The sequence below is a fragment of the Macrotis lagotis genome, chromosome 1 (genome assembly GCF_037893015.1).
Source record: "Macrotis lagotis isolate mMagLag1 chromosome 1, bilby.v1.9.chrom.fasta, whole genome shotgun sequence".
Lineage (NCBI taxonomy): Eukaryota > Metazoa > Chordata > Mammalia > Peramelemorphia > Peramelidae > Macrotis > Macrotis lagotis.
Window position 1 is genome coordinate 843,133,076 of NC_133658.1, and position 21,074 is coordinate 843,154,149.

Genomic DNA, 21,074 nt, shown 5'->3' on the forward strand with positions numbered 1-21,074 from the left:
ACTATTTCCCAATTGATGGGCATAACAAATTTCCAGGAACTGATTCTGAGTAAAGGGAACAGAACCAAAGAGAACATTGTGCACATTAACAACAAAATTGAGAGATGATTAAATATGGTTGCAGTTCCTCTCAGTAAGTTCAGAAATGAAGGACAATCCTGAGATACCTACTGTGAATAATGCCTTCCACATATAGAGGAAAACCTTTGGAATCTGAATGCATATTATGTTTAATTTTTAAAAATTCTTATAAGTTTTTCCTTTTCTTCTCATGTCTTTTTCTCCCTTAGTTCTAATTGCTCTTTCACAATATGAATAATAAGTGAATATGTTAAACATGAATGTACATGTACAACTTTTACCAAATTGTTCACCATCATTGGGAGGGGCAAGGGAAGGGAAGGTGGTAGCAACTTGTGAAATTCATAAATTTAAAAATGGATGAATGTTGAAAATTACCATTGCATGTAGTTGGAAAAACAAAAAATAAATGAATTAAAAAATTTCCAATTTAAACAACAAATTATAAAAATCTGAAAATCAAAAGAGAGTTTAATAAAATTGAAAGTAAGAAAACCATTAAACTAATAAATAAAACCAGAAACTCATTTCTATAAAATAAAAATTGACAAGCCATTTGGTTATTTTGATTTTTATAAAGGAAAGAAGAAAAATAAATTACCAGTATCAAAAAATGAAAGGAGTGAATTCACCACCAATGAAAAGGAAGTTAAGAAAATTGTTAAGGATTATTTTGCTCAATTATGTGCCAATAAATTTGACAATCTAAATCAAATGTATAAATAGTTACAGCAATATAATTTACCTATATTAATAGAAGAAATAAAATACTTAATAACCCAATAGTAGAAAAAGAAATTGAACCAGCCATCAATGAATTTCCAAAGATAATCCAAAGGATGAGATTGATTCTCAAGGAAATTCTACTAAACATTTCAAAAACAATTAATTCCAATAGTATATAAACTATTTGAAATTATAGACTGAGGGGAAAAAAACCCCTACCAAACTCCTTTTATGCCAAAGAGGAGAAAGAAAATCATAGCTCAATTTTGTTAAAGAATATGGATGTGAAAATTTTGAATAAAATATTAGTAAAGAGAATTCAGCAATATATCATAAGAATTATACATAGTTACCATCTGGAATTCAAATCAGGAATGTAAGGTTGTAGCAATATTTGAAAGACTACAATCAGCACAAATAACCATTGATAAATTGTCATTGATAAAAATAAAAGCTACAGAAATTATGATTAAGCATTTGCCAAGAAAGTTTCCATCAGTCAGAAAGGAAGTTGGTGGCTTGAAGATAATCAGATACCTCCATAGTTCTGACCATAAATGATGTTGACTAGTGATCCATTGATGTTATTCCCACTGCCTTTGGGATCCAGGAGGCATATGACTCCAGAACTAGGTAGAACAATTCAATCATCTTATTGATGATTAGACCATTGAGAGGCAGGTTAGCTATACTACATTGTCAAATACTGCAAATGTTCCATGCTAATGATTACACCATCAAGAACAGGTTACCCATACCATATTGTTGCAAAGTTATTACCAAATATATTATCATACTTGTATTATGCCTGACATTGTGCTGATATAGGAGGGAACCACATGCAAAAGGACAAAGGCTCCCAAAGGATCCAGACCATCACCAGAAGTTTTATTTTCTACTGGATCAGGCCACAGGATGCTGACTGTTCTGGGAAAAAACTGTGCAAAAGATATCTTTTCACAATACTCCCCTCACTATAATGAACATAATTTTCAAATCATGTAATCATTCACTTGATGTTATGATCTTCTTCATTTATGAAGGACAACAAAAACCATAATAATCTCAATCAGTGTAGAAAAAAATCCTTTGATCAAACAGAATACTCATTCCTATTAAAAACACTAGAGGGGAAAAACACTAAAGAACATAGGATTAAATTGAGCTTACCTTAAAATAAGCAATTTTTATCTAAAACTATTAGCAAGGTTTATCCATAATGGGAATAAACTAGAAGCCTTCCCATTACAATCATTGATGAAACACAGTTATTCATTTTTATTTCTATTATTTAATATTATACTAGAGATGTCAGCTATATCAATAAGAGAAAAAGTAATTTAAAACAACTAGATGGGAAGAAACAAAACTTTCACTTTGCAAATGGTATCATTTTATATTTAGAAAGTCCTAGAGAATCTGCTAAAACAACACTTTGAAATTAACAGCTTTAGCAAAGTTGCAGGATACAAAATAATCCCACCTTAATTATTAGTATTCCTATAAATTACCAACATGTTCTGTTCCAAGAGATCAAAAGAAAAAATCCATTTAAAATAACTGTTGACACTATAAAATCCTGGGAGTCTATCTACTGAGAGAAACCCAAGAACAATAATGAACACAATTACAAAATATAGTACATAAAGTCATATCTTAAAATCTCTAGAAATATTAATTCCTCAAGAGTCAGCTTAGTCAATATAATAAAAATGACATTGATCTGTTTATTCACTGCTACTCTAATAAAAGTATCAAAAATTATTTTATAGAGCTAAATAAATAATAGCAAATTTCATCTGAAGGAATAAATAATCAAGATTATCAGAAAAATCAATAAAAATGTGAAGATAGGTGACTTAGTATCATATCTCAAATATTTATAAAATAATAATGTCAAAACAATATGGCACTGGTTATGAATTAGAATGGTGAATATGACCACAATTTATTAGCCAATCAATGCATAAATTACAAGCATATGATTAACCCAAAGATCCAAGGTTTTGGAATAAAAACTCATTATTTGATTAAAAATGTTTGGAAAACTAAAAACTGAAGACCAAGATCTTTCACTTACTCCAAAATAAAGTCAAAGTGAAAACATGCTTCTCCACATAAAGAGTGATATCATAGGGTGGCGCAGTGGATAGAGCACCGGGTCTGGAGTCAGTAGTACCTGAGTTCAAATCCGGCCTCAGACACTTAATAATTACCTAGCTGTGTGCCCTTGGGCAAGCTACTTAACCCCATTTGCCTTGCAAAAAAAGAAAAAAAAGAGTGATATCATAAGCAAATTAAGAGAGTCTGGAATAGTTATCTGCCAGATTTATGGATAAGGGAAGAATTTAAGACTAAAAAATATATTGAGAACATTAAAAATTGCAAAATAGGTAATTTTGTTTATATAAAATTAAACTTTTATAAATTAAATGCTCTGCAACAAACTTATAAGGAAAGTAGAAAGCTGGGCTAAAGTTTTTTTACAAGGAGCTCTAAGTCTTCATTTCTCAAATATATAGAGAATGGATTCATTTTTATAAATCTACAGGTCATTCCCCAATTGATAAATGGTCAAAGAATATAAAGAGGTAGTTTTCTGACCAAAAAAATCAAAGCTACATATATGTGTTTATATATATATATATATATATATATATATATATATATATACATATATATATATATGTATGTATATGTATATATATGAAAAATGTTCTAAATCATTATTGATTAGAGAAATGCAAATTAAAACAACTCTGAAGTATAACACCACACTTACCAAAGCGACTAATATGACAAGAAAGTTAATGTTGGATGTTAGAGGAGATATGGGAAAACTGGTACACTACTGCACAGTTGATAGATTCTGAAAAACAATATAGAACAAATGTCAAAAGTGTTTTAAAATTTAACATAGTCTTTGATTCATCAATTTCACTGTTATATCTATATCCTAAAGACATCCCCCAAATGGACAAGTTCCTATTTGTAAGAAAATATTTATAGCAGTTCCTTTTGTGGTGACTCAGAATTGGAAACCAAAGGGATCCCCATCAATTGGGCAATGATTAACCAAGCTGTGGTATATGATTGCAATGGAATATTTTTATGTTATGAGATATGAAAAGCAGGATAATTTCAGAAAAAAAAATCTTGGAAAGGCTTTCATAGTGAAGTGAACTGAACCAGAGAACTTTGTTCACAGAAACAGTAATAGTGTTCAGTGAAGAACTGTAAATGCCTTGGCTATTTTCAGCTAATTGATCCAAGATAATGCCAAATGATTAATGATGATGCAACTCTTTTGCCTCCAGAGAAAGAATTGATATTGTTTGAATACATAACTTCATTTTCCCCACTCCAATTCATCTTTCATGGTATTGAACTACTGAGTTTTCTTATCATAAATCTGGTAATATAATGTCTCTAAGATCAGTTTTTCATGGCTCCTTATACTCCATAAAATTCAAAATTTGTCTGAAATTAATAAAATTTAAAATCATTTTCCTTTTCATACTTATATCATACTATTAGCTCCCTGCTCACACTCAGTACAACATCCAGATTGGTCTGCTTTCTGTGCTCCATCAATCACCTGTGTCTTTCCACCATCACATCTTAATCATGCTGTACCCTAATGTGGAAATGTGCTTCCTTGCTTACTCATCTGGATGTTGTGCCTACCCTGTGACAGTACCTCCCAGCAGCACAGTCTAAATAAAATTTTGAAAATTAAAATAAGTGAATGAATAGATTTCCTAAGGATTCCAGGCTGGGATCTGTTGGGGGTAATGAGGAAAGCAGAGGAAATAGAAAGATATTATAATGAGGAAGTGCAGCCAAAAAGGAAGGCAGAAAGGAGATTGGAAAGAAGAAAAAAAGGAAGAGGAAATGATAAAGAGAATAAAAACTAAAAGAGATTTGAGAAATAAAGGATATAAGGAGGAAAATGAAAGAAGAGGGTAAAGGACAAAAAGGAATAAGAGTAAAAGAGGCCAGGAGCAGCTAGATGGTGCGGTTCAAATTCAGCCTCTGACACTTGATGCTTATTAACCACATGATCTTGAGCAAGACATTTTAACCCCATTGCCTCACTTCCCACCCACACACCAAAAAAGGCGGGGTAGGAAGGTAAGGAACAAAATGAAATAAGGAAGAAACAAATAATCTGGAGAAAAAAAGAAAAAAGGAATGAAATGAAAATTGGGGATAAGGAGGAAGGAAACAGAAGACTGAATGATTTGCTTACTAGATCAGATACAGTTACATGATCCAAGTATCTGGGAATAATTATAACTTCTAATCATGTGCATTAATGCCAGTTAATCACTCTTACTTCAGTCAACACACACAAGTCTTCTAGTACATCACTACAGCTAGACCCACAGGAAATGAAACTGGGAATTAATTCTTTTGTTGATGGTTGCTTCAAGGAGATGGTAATTATTTAAAGTTAACTTTTTCATTTTGGGGGGAAGCATTTGACTTGTCTGTTTGAATTTTATGGGGAATCTGAAAGAAAAATGCTTCATGGATTACAGTCACAGTTTGAAATGGAAGAAGTGAACCCACTTCCTGCTAGAGCCTTTCCTTAATTCTATAATCTGTTTTTCAATAGTCATCTTTCATTTGCCAAGGATGCATTCAATGAACACATGATATGCATCATAACTATACATTTCTGTCATTTTCAGTAGAATCTATTTTAATAAAAGCACCTTGGGGGGGTCATAAATGTTTTCATTTTTGTCTTTGTATCCCCAGAAACTAGAATAGTGGTTACTATATTGTAAACTAAATAAATTATTGTTGATGGATTATTATTTAGGTAAATATGCTGATAAAGACATCTTGATCATTAAACTGGAAAAACACTGAAAATAGATTTTATTTCTCTTATGATGCTGGAAATTTCCAGGTGGTAGGAACTCTGTCATCATTACTGAACATGGGTTCCACAAATTAATGGATTGTTTCTCTGCTAAAGTGGAATCACTTGGAAAGTTTGGAAATATTTTCTCATCAGACTGAGAATAAACAAAGAATTTCTGATGATTCATGAGAAATGTTGATGTTTATGAAGTCACATTACAATTTTTTACCAGATGAGCAATCATTAATTAAAAAGTTAAAAAGTTGTACCCAGATATTTTTGGAGAACTTAAGAGTAAGATTCTAAAGAATACTTCAAAAAGTCTTCCTTATCAGAATCAATAGAACATAGGATCCTTGAGTCCAAGAAATCTTTGTATCCCCACGTTCTAATTGAGTCCCTGGTGCATAGTGTCACGAATTAATTATTTTAAGTGAATTAAATTGAATTAAAGAAAGATATGGAGCATACAGAATTTGAAATCAAGGCATCTGTGCTATCATTAACATCTTTTCTCTCCAAATCTCATCTTTTTTATAGAAGTTTCTTGTGCTCACTTCACCAACTGTTGTCTTTGTCGCTGTGGAAGTCTTCCAGGTTTCTTCCTGACTCAGTTTTATGCCCCTGTTCTTCTCCAATAGATTGGAAGTTTTCAGAATATGGCATTAGAATTTACCCCATTAGGGAGGGGTAGTTTACAATTTGGAACCAGTGACTCCTCCTTTAGACAGGTAGCTTCCAGTTTTTGTAGCAGCAAAAAACTGGAAATATAGTTGATGTCCATCAATTGGAAAAAGACTAAAAAAATTGTGACATGTGAATCCATTTGAATATTAGTTCAAATAAGAAACTTTAAATGTGAATTCAGTGGGTGGGGAAGACATAAACTGATGCAACATGAAGTAAGTAGAAGCAGGAAATCAATGTTCAAATTTAGTGTAACAATTTAAAGAGAAGTTTGATCTCAAAGGAAAGTTATAAAAGGGAGGGAATACAAATATTTATTAACTTCCCACTATGCTAAGCACTTTAACATTGCAATTCCAATTACAATCTCTCGCATTTTTTAAACATTAGAATATTTTGTCATTTGATTTTCACAGATCTCTGAGAGATGAGTGCTATTATTATTCCCATCTTACCAATGAGGAAAGTGAAGCAGATAGAGGTTCAGTGACTTGCCCAGGCTTCCAAGTTAAGCAATGTCTGAGGCTAGATTTGAATGCAGATCTCCTGACTCCAGATCTAGTGCTCCCATTGTACCATTCTTCTGCTAATACTCAAAACTGCCCTTTTTGAAAAGATAAAGGATCATTGTACCAGAAGTTAGAGTCTTGACCATAAAATACTGCCAAAGCAAAGTAAAAAAAAAGTACCTGAATAGACAGCTAGAAATATAGACTAGAAAGACACTGTTATGGAGAATACTCAAGAAGAGAATCAGAAGTTTTCAGAAAGTGAGTAGAATCACATTGCCTTCAGTAAAGGAAGACAAGACCATGAATAGAGTCAGTTGGTTGGTTAGTAAGTTAAAAAATACATGTTTATTAGTCACTTACTGTATGCCAGATTCTGGAATTATAAAGAAAGGGGAAATAATTTCTGTTCTCAAGACATACATTCCAAAAGATGAGGCAACATGTAAATAACTAGATAAACACACACTATAATATACAGTGTAGATTCAAACAATCCCAAAGGGAAGGGTATTAATTTCTGGAGGACCTGGAAACATCTATCTCAGGAGACAGAATCTGAATGCAGCTTTGAAGAAAGCCAAGGACATTAAGAGAGGCATTTGAGGAATTATAACATTCCATGCTTGGGTATCAGTCAGTACAAGGGTATGGAGAGAGGAGATTAAGTAAGATTAAGTTATCCAAGGAACATAATAAACTAGTGTGACTAGATTATAGATTGTATGAAGGGAAGTAATATAAGAATATTGGAATGGCAATAAGGGGCCAGATTATGAAGTGCTAAAATGAATAATTAAATTTGATTTTCAAGTTAATATAGAGAATCACTGAAGCCTACACCTAGAGAATCTTAGCAGCATGGTCAGAAAACCAATTAAAAGTCACTTTGGAAAATAAGTAGGGTGCTAGATTGTAAGAAGACTAGTTAAAAAATTATAATTGTCTAGGCAAGAGACAAAAAAGGGCCTAAGTTTAACTGGTGCTGGTTTTGACTGGATGAGGGAAAGAATATTCATATATAAGTGATGTTGTGAAGGCCTAAATGAAAAAAATATTAGTACTGGTTTTAATATGTGAGGTAAAAACAAAAAAAAAATGAGAATGACAATGAGGCTGCAACCATGAGTGACAGGAAGAATGAGGGTAAATAGAAAGTATAGAAGTGACAGTTTTGATGAGGAATGATAATAACTCCATTGCAATTATTGATATATTAAGGAGGAGGATGGAGATGCATAATCTTATTCAACAGAAGAACTTGGACTCCATATATACATAAATGAATCATCTTCACAGAGATGATGATTTTTAACCCAGGAGAGAAGATGAATTCATCAGGTATGATGGTATGAAATGTAAACAGAAGGGACCCTAAAACAAAATAATATAGGACACACAATCCTGAAGAATATCCTGGTACTTGTGGATTGACTTGTACCTATTATATTCTCTGGAGATTCGTTTTACACAGCATAACAGTATACCATCATTTACTTTCCCAAGTCATGTCATATATCTTTAAAAGCTTTGGCCTGCAATATATTTGTGAAAGTCTGCCTATCTAAAATGGGATTAAGTGGTACTGATTTTATACAATGTAAAAAGTGATTGAAGTCTGGGTCATGATTACGAATCAAGTTAAATAATCTCGGCATATCACAGGAGGATAACTACAACTGGAATAATGTAGCCAGAAAATACATTGGCAGTAATTAGTCACTGCATAGACAGAGGAAGACAAAGAGAAGCTACCCTTTGCTTTTTTATTCTGCTAAAAGAAAATCTTTTCCAAAAAGTTCCTGTCATTTTCCAATGGATTATAATGATGGAAAATTTGTAAGTGCTAGTATTAGGCCCATAGATTTAGGACTGGAAGGGAAATTAAGGACCAACAAGGATCATTATAAAGAAAAAGAGTTTGAGTCTCAGAAATATTAAATGACTTGGAGGGGACAGGATTATAAAAATTGTTTTCCAAATGACAGCAGAGGTTGTAAAATCCAACCCTACCAATTTAAAGTAGAGAAAAATTGCACCACAGAGAAGATAACTGACATACCAAAATTAGGAGATAGAATTCAAAACCTGGTTTTCATGACTTCAAGTATATTATTCTATCTATTCTTCCACACTTGGCCCTGAATTATTTCATTCTCTTTGGAAAGTAACTGAGATAAAAATAGTAAAGATTTATCAAAGTATTAATCAAAAGTAGGAAAATACTTCTTAAACTCTTTGGTCTTAGTTCCCTTTAACATTCAATAATTATAGAAGATCATAATGATCTTTTGTTTACATGTATTATATCTATCCATTGTTGTCAATATTGGATTGAAAAACAAAATTGCAAAATATTTGCATCTTTATCAATCTAAAAGATAAAAATTCATTACATATTTCACATGAAAATGCATAGCATAAATGCATACTTTACATACTTTATGAGAAAGAACTCTATTCAAAGAGAAAATGAGTGAGAAGATTGGCTATATTATATATATACATATATATATATGTATATATACATATATATATATATATATAGTTAGCTTTGGTATAATGATTCTTTGAAAATGCAAATTTGTTCCAATGAGATTGAAATATTTGGGAAAAATCAAAGCATAAGAAAGAAAGAAAAGAAAAAGTAAAAGAGAAATATATTGCCTTCCTGACTAACTGAAGCTCTGCCAACTCACATGATTGTTGTTTATCCTTCATTCTGAAAGAGAACTATGACATAGCAGATTGTCTGGCATGTAGGAAAAGATTTTTTAATGCTTCTGGATTGAATCACTGAGTTAATATATACAAGAGACTTGGGGATAGTCATAGATTGTGAGCTTGGTATGAAATATAACAATGTGGACAAAAAAATGAAACATAGTTTGTTTGCTTTAAGTGATCTGTGAGAACAAAAATTCTGGCCATAAGATTCTACTATCATGAAAGAAAAAAGCAAGACACAAATCCAGAAGCAAATGATGTCAAAACAACTACAAGGAAAAATTTGAAGAAAAATGTAAACTGAAGATAAGTCTAACAAGAATTCCTGGAAGAGTACAAAAATGATTTTTAAATATCAAATATGACAAGTGGAGCAAAATTTAGGGAAGAAAATTGCAATGCTGCAAGAAAGTCAAAAATAACAACTTCAAAAACAGAATAGACCATTTGGTACAAGAGGCAGAAAAGTCCACTGATGAGAACTCCTTAAAAAGTAGAATTGATCAAATGGAAAAAAAGTGGTAGAAAAACTCACTGAGGAAAATAGTTCCTTAAAAATTAGAATTGGGAACGTGGATCTAAAGATCTACCAAGAAGCAATAAGACAAAATCAAAAGAATGAAAAAATAGAAGAAAATGTGAAATATTTCATTGTGAAAAAAACTGACATGGAAAACAGATAAAAAAAAGAATATTTTAAGAATTATTAGAATACCATGTTTTTAAAAAATCTAGATATAATTTTTCATGAAATCATCAAGGAAACTTGCTGAAATTTTAGAAACAGAAGGTAAAATAGAAATTAGAAGAAGCCTCTGAGGAAACTCCCAGAATTCTTATAGTCAAATTCTAGAAATCCCAGCTCAAGAAGAAAATATTGCAAGCATCCAGAAGGAAGCAATTCAAATATCATGATCACACATCATTAAAGGATTGGAAGACTTGAAATAGGATATTCCAGAGGACAAAGGAACTGGCATTAAAATCAAGAAAAATCTACCCTGTAGAAGTGATGATAATACCTCAAGGGAAAATGTGCAATCAATTTAATAAATGACTTTCTATTATCCCTGATGTAAAGACCATAGTTTAATAGAAAATTGGTCTTACAAATACAAGACCCAGTTGAACCATTAAAAAAGTGGGAAAGAGAAATCATAAGAGATTCAATAAGGTAAAACTATTTATATTCCTACATGGAAAGATGATTTTTGTAATTACTAAGAATTTTCTCATTAGGGCCAGAAAAAGTAAGATGCATAGAGGACATGGGTGTGTCTTGAATATGATGGAAATATTTCTAAAAATAATAAGTACGATAGAAGAATTTACTGCAAGAAAAGGAAAAGAAAGAATTGGAATGGGTAAAATATCTCCCATAAAAGAGGCATAAAAGAGTGATTATAGTAATGAACATTATTCTTAGAATAGAGTGAAAGAGGAATAACAATTATACTCAATTGGTTTTAGAAATCTATAATACTCTACAGGAAAATAGTAGGACAAAGAGATAAGAAAAGAAGCAGGGCTGATGGAAAAGTATAGATTGGGGAAGCAGGGTCAGAAGGAGAGCATTTTTGAGGAAGGACAAAGAGAAAAGAGAAAGAATAGAAAAACAAGGAGAAAATAGGATGAAAGGAAATAAAACAATAATCATAATTGTAAAAAAAATTGTAGACATTTTTCTGATATTGACTTCATTTCTCAAATATATAAAGAACTGAGTCAAATTGCATAAATAATTGAAAAATGGACAAAAATATGAATAGGCAGTTTTCAGATGATACAATCCAATCTATAGTCATGTGAGTAATGCTCTAAATCATTAATGACTAATGAAATGAGCATTGAAACAACTCTTAAGTACCATCACATAACTATCAAAATGGTCAACCAAACAGAAAAGAAAAATGACAAATCTCAGAGATGATGTGGGAAAACTGATACATTAATGTATAGTTGATGGAGTTGTGAACTTATTCAACTATTCTGGAGGGCATTTTGGAACAATGCTGAAAAAGCTATAAAACATGCATACCCTCAACCTAGGTCTATGGGGCAGCTAGGTGGCACAGTGTCAAGGGGAATCTGAGTTCAAATTTAGCCTCAGATACTTGACAGTTATTAGCTGTGGGACCTTGGGCAAGTTACTTGCTTATTTCACATTCAGAGAAATCTCCAGTCTTCCTGATTTATATCTGGCCATTGGAGTCAGAATGCTCTGGAGAACTCCAAAGAAAGTGAGGATGGTAATTTAGTAGAGCACCCTTTCACTCAAAGATAGTGCACTTGCTTGTCATGGCATCATCTGCCTGATGTTATGGTCTTCTTTGGGAATGAAGGACGAAGAAGAAGAACAACAATAATTCCTAGGTCTGTATGCCAAAAGAAACATATATATATACAAAAATATTTATAGTAGCAAAAAATTGAAATTGAGAGCATGCTCATCAATTAGGAAATGGTTGAAGAAATTGCTAATGTGGGTATGATGTAATACTATTCTGCTGAAGTAAGACTTTCTTGTGTAAAACCAGGAGAATATTATATAGCAATTGCAATATTGTAACATGATCAATTGTAAATGAAATTATTCTCAGCAGTACAATAGCTGTATCTTAGAACATGAAATCAAACAAACCTTAAATGAGTTTCCTCAAAAACCAGACAAATTCAAAACTAAATTCTCCCAAACTTTTTGAATGTATATGTGTATATATATATATATATATATATATATATATATATATATAATATATAAACTATTTGAAAAAATATGAAAAGATGGCATTCTACTAAATATCTTTTATTCCACAAATATCTAAACACGGAAGAGCAAAACAGACCAAAAACAAAAAAACAATATATTTGATGAATATTGATACAAAAATTTTAAGTAAAACAGTAGTAAGGAGATTACAGCAATATATCAGTGACCTTACATTATGATTAAGTGGGATTTATCCCAGGAGTACCATGCTGTTCAATTTTAGGAAGAATATCAATATAATTGACTATATCAAAAACAACAATCATGTGATTATCAAAATAGATGCAGAAAAGTGTCAGACAAAATACAATGCTTGTTCAGATTTTAAAAATATACACCATAGGAAAGATCTATCAACAAGCATTAACTGTAATGGAAATAAACTGAAAACCTTCCCAATAAGGTCAAGGGGGAAAAGGGATGCCCATGTCTTACCATTTTTATTTAATATTGTTCTAGAAATGTTTGTGAAAACACTAAGACAAGAAAAAGAAATAAAAATTACAGGATGTATAATTAATGCACATAAATCATCATCATTTTTATACATTATCCAAAAATTCTAGAAGAGAGATAGAAAAATTGTATTTAAAAGAGCTATAGACAATATAAAACACAAAACTCAACCAACCAAGATAAACCAAGGGAACCATGTGAATAGAACTAAAATTCATTTTTTTACACATATAAAGTCAAATGTAAACAACTGAAGACATATTAATTACACATGATTAGACTAAGCCAATTTCATAAAAAACAATTCCACATAAATTGATTCATTTTCTCAATATCATCCCTGACAGGTTACCAAACAGTTATCTTAGAGAGTCAGAAAAATATTAAAAAATTATCCAGAAATACAAAAGGATATGAATATCAAAGAATTCAATGAAAAAATACATGAAGGAAGGTGATGTAGCAGTAAATGATGTACATGTATTGCCTTGTGATAAACAGCAAAACAACCTGGTACTGCTTAAGAAATTGAGTGATAGTTCTGTGGAATAAATTCAGTACCCAATAAACAGCAGAAAATGTCCAAAGTAATTTTGTTTTTGACAGGTGCAAAAATTCAAGATTTTAGGACAAGAACTCACTATTTGACAAAAATTTCTGGTAAAACTGGAAAAGATGAACAACATCTTATAACCCCATCAATGAAGCAACATGACTTACACATAATGTTGATTTAAGAAAATTGGAAGAAAAAATTGTACCTGTCAGATCTATGAATAAGAGAAGAGTTTAGGACCAGACAAGCAAAAGAGAGAACCATGAGATATAAAGTGAGTCACTTTGATTGCATTAAATAAAAAAAATTCAAAAAAATTCTCAAAACTAGACATATTCAAAAGTGAAATCTCTTTTTGAATAGCAATTAATTCCTATATATGTATATATACATATATATATATATATATAAACTATTTTCAAAAAATAGGAAAAGACATCCTATCAAATTCCTTTTATGTCACAACTATAATATCTAAACAAGGAAGAGTTAAACAGAGCAAAAATAAAAATCAGTATCTTTAATGATAACAAACAAGCAAACAAATAACAAACAAGCAAACAAAACCAATGCAACTAAGATTTGAAGGAAAATGGAAATGGAAAATGGAAAGGGGTAGAATTTTATGCCAAGTTTCTTTTAAGGCCTCATTTCTAAAATGTATAGAGATGTCTGAATCAATTTATAAGAACTCAGGGCATTCCCCAATTGGTAAATGATTAAAATTTATGAAGAGACAGTTTTTAATAAGAAGAAATCAAAGTTATTTGGACATATCAAAACAATATACTCTCAATCATTATAGAATAGAAAAATACTCATTAAAACAATTCTTTGATACCACCTCACCCCTATCAGATTGAATATGAGAGAAAAACAGAAGAAAAAATAAATTGGGGATATGGAAAGCATGAACATTAATACAGTATTTGTGAGAATGTAAATTGATCCAATGGAAAGCCATTTGAAATTATATGTAAAGGGTATAAAATTGTGCATACCCTCTGATTCAACAGTGTCACTACTAGGTATCCCAAAGAAATAATAAAAAGGGAAAAGGATCCAAATGTACAAAAATATTTATAACTGCAGATGGAAATGTCCATCATATGGAGAATGACTGAACAAGTTGTGGTGTATAAATATAATGCAAAAATATTGTGCTATAAAGAAATGATGAGCAGGCATATTTTAGAAAAACCTGTAAACACTTACATGAACTGATGTTGAGTAAAGTGAGCAGAGCCAGGAGAACATTGCATATAGTAACAGCAATATTGTATTATGACCAACTGTGAAAGGATTAGCTACTCTGATCATGACAGTCATCCAAAATAATTTCAAAGAATTCATAATAAAAAAAAATGCTATCTACCCCCAGAGAGAAAATGGAAGTCATGCCTACCAATTTGAAATTAAGGGGATGTCTATCAATTGGCGAGTGTTTGAATGAGCTATGGTATATGAGTGAGTACTAAAAGAAATGATCAGGGAAAAACCTTAAAATACTTAAATATCTTGTGAAATAATCAGAATCAGGACAACTGTATTGTAAGATGATAAACTGTGAGTGACTTAGTTCTTTTGATCAATATAGTAATCCAAGACAATTGTGAAGAACTTAATGATGAAAAATGATATTCATTATTCAAAGACTTTTATGGAGTCTAAATGCTCATTGCAGCATATTTTTCCATTTTATTAATCATGCTTTTTTCAACATGACTTATATTAAAAGTTATTAGGCAGGATTTCCTGTGGAAAATTTATATCATATTTCTTGCCTTCACAATTGAGATGTTGCCCTCAAAATTGAGATGTTAATCTATATTGGTATAGGAACTTTCTATTCTGATAAAATCATGACAGAGGGAAATAAAGAGGAAGGTTGAGATAGACAGGTAGATAGATAGATAGATAGATAGATAGATAGAGATAGATAGATAGATAGATAGACAGATAGATAGAGAGAGACTGAGAAACAATGAGACAGAGGTAGAAATAGATAAAATGACAGAAAGACAAACAGAAATAGAGGCAGAGAAGACAAAGGAAGAGCTGAGAGGTAAGATTGAGGAAAGAAGAACAAAAGAATAAGAAGAAAGAAGAGAAAAAGACAATGAAGAAGAAAGTAATTGAGAATGTATTGAATTCTTAATATATGTCAAGACTTTTGCTAAACTTTGAGGACATAAAGAAAGGCAAAGGAGATATTCCCTTCCCTCAATAATCTGGGCAGAACAAATAATAAAAGTTACATAGAAACAGATATCAGTTTGATGTGAGGGAAATATTGTACCATGAGAATTATACCAAAGTTATATTATCTGCCTCAGGATGCTGTTGGTACCTCACCAGTGTAGGTCCAGAATGCAGAGAAGGTGAATGATCATTTGTTTGGTATTTAGTAGAGGTGATCATTGCTCAGGTATGACTTAGAGTGCATGTTCCCAACAAATGTGTGCTGTATGGTAATTTGGAATTATATATCCCCTCAAGTCCTTTCCAGTTCTCATGCTCTGTAATTATTTGAAACTCTCAAAAGGTGAAATTAGGGTCTCCTTGGATTAGGAACACCCTAAATGAACAAGAATATCTCTATTCCAGTCTTCCTTAGGCCTATAACATAATCACTCTGATTTTAGCAACAGTCCAAATGGATCATTATCCTGTTCTATAGAGTTGAGACATCTTGCAAGTATTTTCACTTCATTTTCAGTTACCCCAAGTGATAATATAGGCTAAAAGTATAAATTAGGCTCTTCTGAGACATCCCTAGGACATCTTCCTTAAGAGCTGCAGATAGATCTTCCTTCTAGTTAGAATTTTTTTGTTTTCAAATCCATCTTCCAGTCCTGTCTCTATTTAACATCTTTAGAGCTTCTAAACTTGTCTGTAAGAAAAAATTATTTCTTTCTCCCAGCCTTGGGAATAAGTCTTTAAGTCTTCCAGTCTTGGAAATAAATTTTAAAGGATTAAAGTATCTAACAGTTTTTTCCCCTCTTTTCTGAAATCTCTCAATACACTATATTGTTTTCCTTTTGCTTTCATTCTTTCTCCTATATATTTTTTTCTGCTATTTATACCTTTTCTCAGTTCATTAAATTTCTCCTTCATTTCTTTTCAATGAATCACATCCATTTTCTTCATATGAAAAAAAATGTTCACATTAGTTCCTTTATTTTTCCTCTTTCACAACTTTCATAAGAACTATCACTCTCTTACTTGATCCATCTGCATGTATTATAGAAATTCTCTTCTGGATTTTCTTATGGTAACAACTGGATATCATTTTATAACTTGACATAGCTTAAGATTCATTTTTAAGCCTGAGATACAATATTTACTTGAAACCTAAGATATTCTATATCATCAAAGTATTATTATATATTTTGACAATACGCACTTGTCTTTTAGAGGCAATCCTTTTTAACATCTGCAAATGTCTGGGAATGTCTCCTTTATATTCACAAATGTTTAAAAAATATTTCTTTAATAATTTATCACTACTGTTAGCTCTCTGAACCTCTAAAAGTATTTTGGGACTTGGAAGAGATGACACTATGTTTCTTAGGCTTAACAACAGAAACCTTTAATATTGATAATTCCCAGCACACGTTCTCGGATCTGCTTAGTTCTCACCCCATAGATGACAGGATTGAGAGCAGGTGGAACAATTACATACAGATTGGCAAAAAGAATATGGATATAACCAGGGATATTATGACCAAATCGATGTGTCAGGAAAGAAAAGAAGGCTGGGACATAGAAAATGAGAATAACACAGACATGAGAACCACAGGTGTTGAGAGCCTTAAACCGGGCATCCCGTGAAGGAAGGTAGAAAACAGCATGGAGGATCTTTATATAGGAAAAAACAATCACACAAATGTCAATAAATCCTACAGAAAAAGCAAACATTCCATATAAGATATTCACCCTTATATTGGCACAGCTTAACCGAGCAATACCCATATGCTCACAGTAAGTATGGGGAATAATTCGAGCATTGCAGAAAGGCAGTCTCAGAATAAGAAATATGAATGGAGTGGTGAAGAGTAAAGACCTTACTATAATGATGCTTCCAAGAAGGACAAGTACCTTATTGGTGAGGATCATGGTATATCTCAGTGGGTTGCAGATAGCCACATAGCGGTCAATAGCCATAACTGCTAGCAGCACAGACTCTAGGCTAGTGCACATATGAATGACATACATTTGAGTGACACATGCACCAAACATTATCTCTTTCAATTTGAACCAGAAGATACCAAGCATCTTGGGAATGGTGGCAGTAGACAAACCCAGGTCAATGGTAGCCAACATGGCTAAGAAGTAGAACATAGGTTGGTGGAGACTTCGTTCTGTCTGGATCACAAACAGGATGGTGATATTTCCTATAACAGCAATCAGATATACAGCACAAAAAGGAAATCCAATCCAGATATGCAAAGCTTCCAAACCTGGGATCCCCAACAAGAAGAAAGAGGATGGATGAAATTGTGTGTTGTTGGGAGGGGCCATTCCAAGAAGCTTCCTGCAGGAATGATATCCCTCTTCACCAGAGGTGCTGTTCCCCTTCCATCATTTTCTTAGTTGTAGAAAAATTTTAAAAACTTACTTTTCCACTTCTATAACCCAGAAGAAGAAACCTAAATGGGGAAAGTTAAGTGTGATTACAATGGATGATGAACTGAAAGCTGAGGAATCAAAATTCCATTGATGGAAATCAGTTCACTAACTGATAATGTCTGTTTTTTTAAATGACAATTTCAGCCTTCATAAGTATGAACAAATAGGAGAAAAAATTTATTCTGCCTTATACTTTCATTAGTAAGAAATAATGAATAATAATGTGATTGGAAACTTGGAGAGGTCAACATGATGATGCAATCCTAGAATTTCTCAGAGAAAAGTAGATGAAATTAAGACATGGACTGATATGGACACTAGACTACAAAAAAAGGAAATTTCAAAGGATAGCCAGGATAGATTAGGAAGTGTTGTGGAAAGAGCTCTGGATCTGGAGTCAGACCTGAATACAAGTCTGGCATTTACTAATGTATCTTACTTTATTTATTAATGTATCTTACTGTGTGATCTTAATCAAGTCACTTAACCTCTCTTTGCCTCAGTTTTCTCCTCTATAATATGTAAATAATTATAGCACCTGCCTTGTAGAATTATTATAAGGATCAAATGAGATAATAAATGTAAAGTGTTTAGTATGGTGTCTGGTACAATCAGCTATTATAAATTAGGATGACATGAACATAAATATTTCAGAAAAAGTCAATCCCAAGAGATATATGCTCAAAAATTGAATTATGATGACAGTATGTAACAAATCTAATGAGGAAGGAAAATTATTTTTGTCTGAAGAGATTAATGTAGAGAACTCATCAAAAAAATTTTAAAAAGAAATTTATAGGAAAGAGACAAAATGTAAAGTAACAGAAAATGGCAGAGTAAATTAGAAAATGTCAAACTCTCCATGTTATCTCCACAAACAAATTAACACAATACCTGAGGGAGAAAGTAGAATGAAAAAAACCAAGAAATGTGACAGAACAGTGTTCCTTCTGGCACAATCAGAGAGGATCCAAAGAAAAATCTCTGAATGAGCTTTAGCCACCTGAGTGAAGTGCAAACACCTCCAGGATTGCTTCCTATAAGCAAGAGGCAAGCCCTATGGTCAGCTGGTTTGGAGGTAGTCTCCTCCTCAGTCACAGAAATTTTCATCTACTGACCAATGTGGGGAGTCAGAGAGAGAGAGAGAGAGAGAGAGAGAGAGAGAGAGAGAGAGAGAGAGAGAGAGAGAGAAACTCTATTGTTATAGAAATACATTCCCAGTTATGCAGTTGAGAAGGAATCAACACAGACCCAGAGTGCTGAGGTAGTGACTTGGAGACACTTACAGTAAAATTGAGTTCTTGTTCTTGATTCCAGACCAGAGGAGAGTAAGGGAGTAAGATCATTTCCAACACATTGTGCTGAGGAACTCCAGTTGTGGTTTGGAAGGAAAAGGAGTGGACAAGAGGTGAATATAAGAAAACGTTGATCATTTTTTTCCTAATGATTAGTCAAAGGAGAAAGAACCCAACCATAAACAGTTACAATGGGAATAGAGAAGACTTAGGTTTGTCATCAAGAGGAAGATACAGAAGCAAAAAATAGCCTCTCCTACCCCAAAGAGTAGCCTCAAATGGCTATCTGCTCAAAAAGAATTAATTAAAAAAGAGTTTAAAAATACAATAAGAGAGATTGAGGAAAAACTAAAATAGAAAATAAGAATAATCCAAGCAAAACAAAAAATTATGAACAGAAAGTAAACCAATTGGAAAAAGGAGATCCAGAATCCTAAGGAAGAAAATGACTGTGAAACTTAGAACTTAGTGAAGTTATGAGATCAAGAAATAAGAAAACAAAAGATAAAGAATGGAAAATAGAAGAGAAGGTGAAACATCACATAAGAAAAATACCAGATTTGGAGAACAGATCAAGAAAAGAAAACATAAGAATAATCAGACAACCTGAAAGATATAATAAAAAAGAACCTTGATGCAATAATAAAAGAAAATTGCCCTGAAGATTTATAACAAGAGGGAATAGTAGAAAAAATAAAAATAATAAAATGGCCTAGGAAAAGATATTTTTAAAAAAGAGTTTACATCTTATACAAAAAAAGGTCTGAGAAGACAAATTGATATTGAGAAATTAAACTTACTCTCATAGGGAATGAATTAGAAGAAACAATACATAAACATATAAATAAGGCTATAAAAGCCTTCTAAATTCAGAAAGAAAATGAGGAGGGCATAGGAAGGGTAATGGGTTAGAGCATAGGGAGTAGGAAGAGGGTATAAAGAACAGTGTGTTGGTTAATGGAGGGGTATAAATGGTTGTATAGATGAATGGGGACAGTGTGTAAGGTAGGGATTCTTTGATGTTAGTTGATTAAAGAATAGGAGGGCAAGATAGTGAGTAGAAATAGAGTAGTGAAGAGGGTTTGGTATCTTCAAGAAAAGTTATAAAAATGAGACATACAAAGCAAAGATGATTTGCAAACAAAAACCTGTATGACTTTGTTAAGCACAAACCATGTCATACCATATTTCCTTTTTATAAAGTGGTTTCTAGAGTGGTAGAAGAGAATATATAGAAGTTGATGAATATGTCTGGCTGTAGTGATATTTACAAGATTTTGATAAATTTTATATTGTCTCACAAAATGGAGAAATTTGATTAGATGATGAAGTACAATATAATCAATTCATTCTGATTCAGAACTACTTATATACCTGAACTCACAAAGTTCATTACAAAATAAAGGGTATACTGGGGTATAGTGTAGATAAAAATGTCGAATTTGATTATATATGATTAATTTTTTTGCATAAACATATCTAAAAGAGTTGACTAGGAGAAATAATTCTCTGATAAAGTTCTACCCCCCAAGGTAAGTGAAAAACGTATAAATTTCTAAAAATAAAAGCCATTTATCAATTGATACATGATCAAAGCATAAGGATGGACAGCCTTAAAGAATTTCAAGTTATCAAAAGTCATATGAAAAATGTTCTAATTTGAGTATATGTTTTAATAGAGAATAAGAGAAATATAAATTAAAGCAATTCTCAATTATTCCCAAAAGAGAATAATAGTAATTAGATAAATATAAATTAT

General features: G+C 31.9%; 1 protein-coding gene across 1 annotated transcript; it reads right to left on the reverse strand.

The window, feature by feature from the left end:
* Nucleotides 1-16,964: 16,964 nt before the first annotated feature.
* LOC141507986 (olfactory receptor 52E5-like) lies at nucleotides 16,965-18,442 on the reverse strand. Its single transcript, XM_074216220.1, has 2 exons — nucleotides 18,432-18,442; nucleotides 16,965-17,925 (listed from the first exon to the last, which is right to left on the reverse strand). Exons 1-2 carry the CDS (start codon nucleotides 18,440-18,442, stop codon nucleotides 16,965-16,967), a joined length of 972 nt encoding a protein of 323 aa, XP_074072321.1.
* Nucleotides 18,443-21,074: the final 2,632 nt, after the last annotated feature.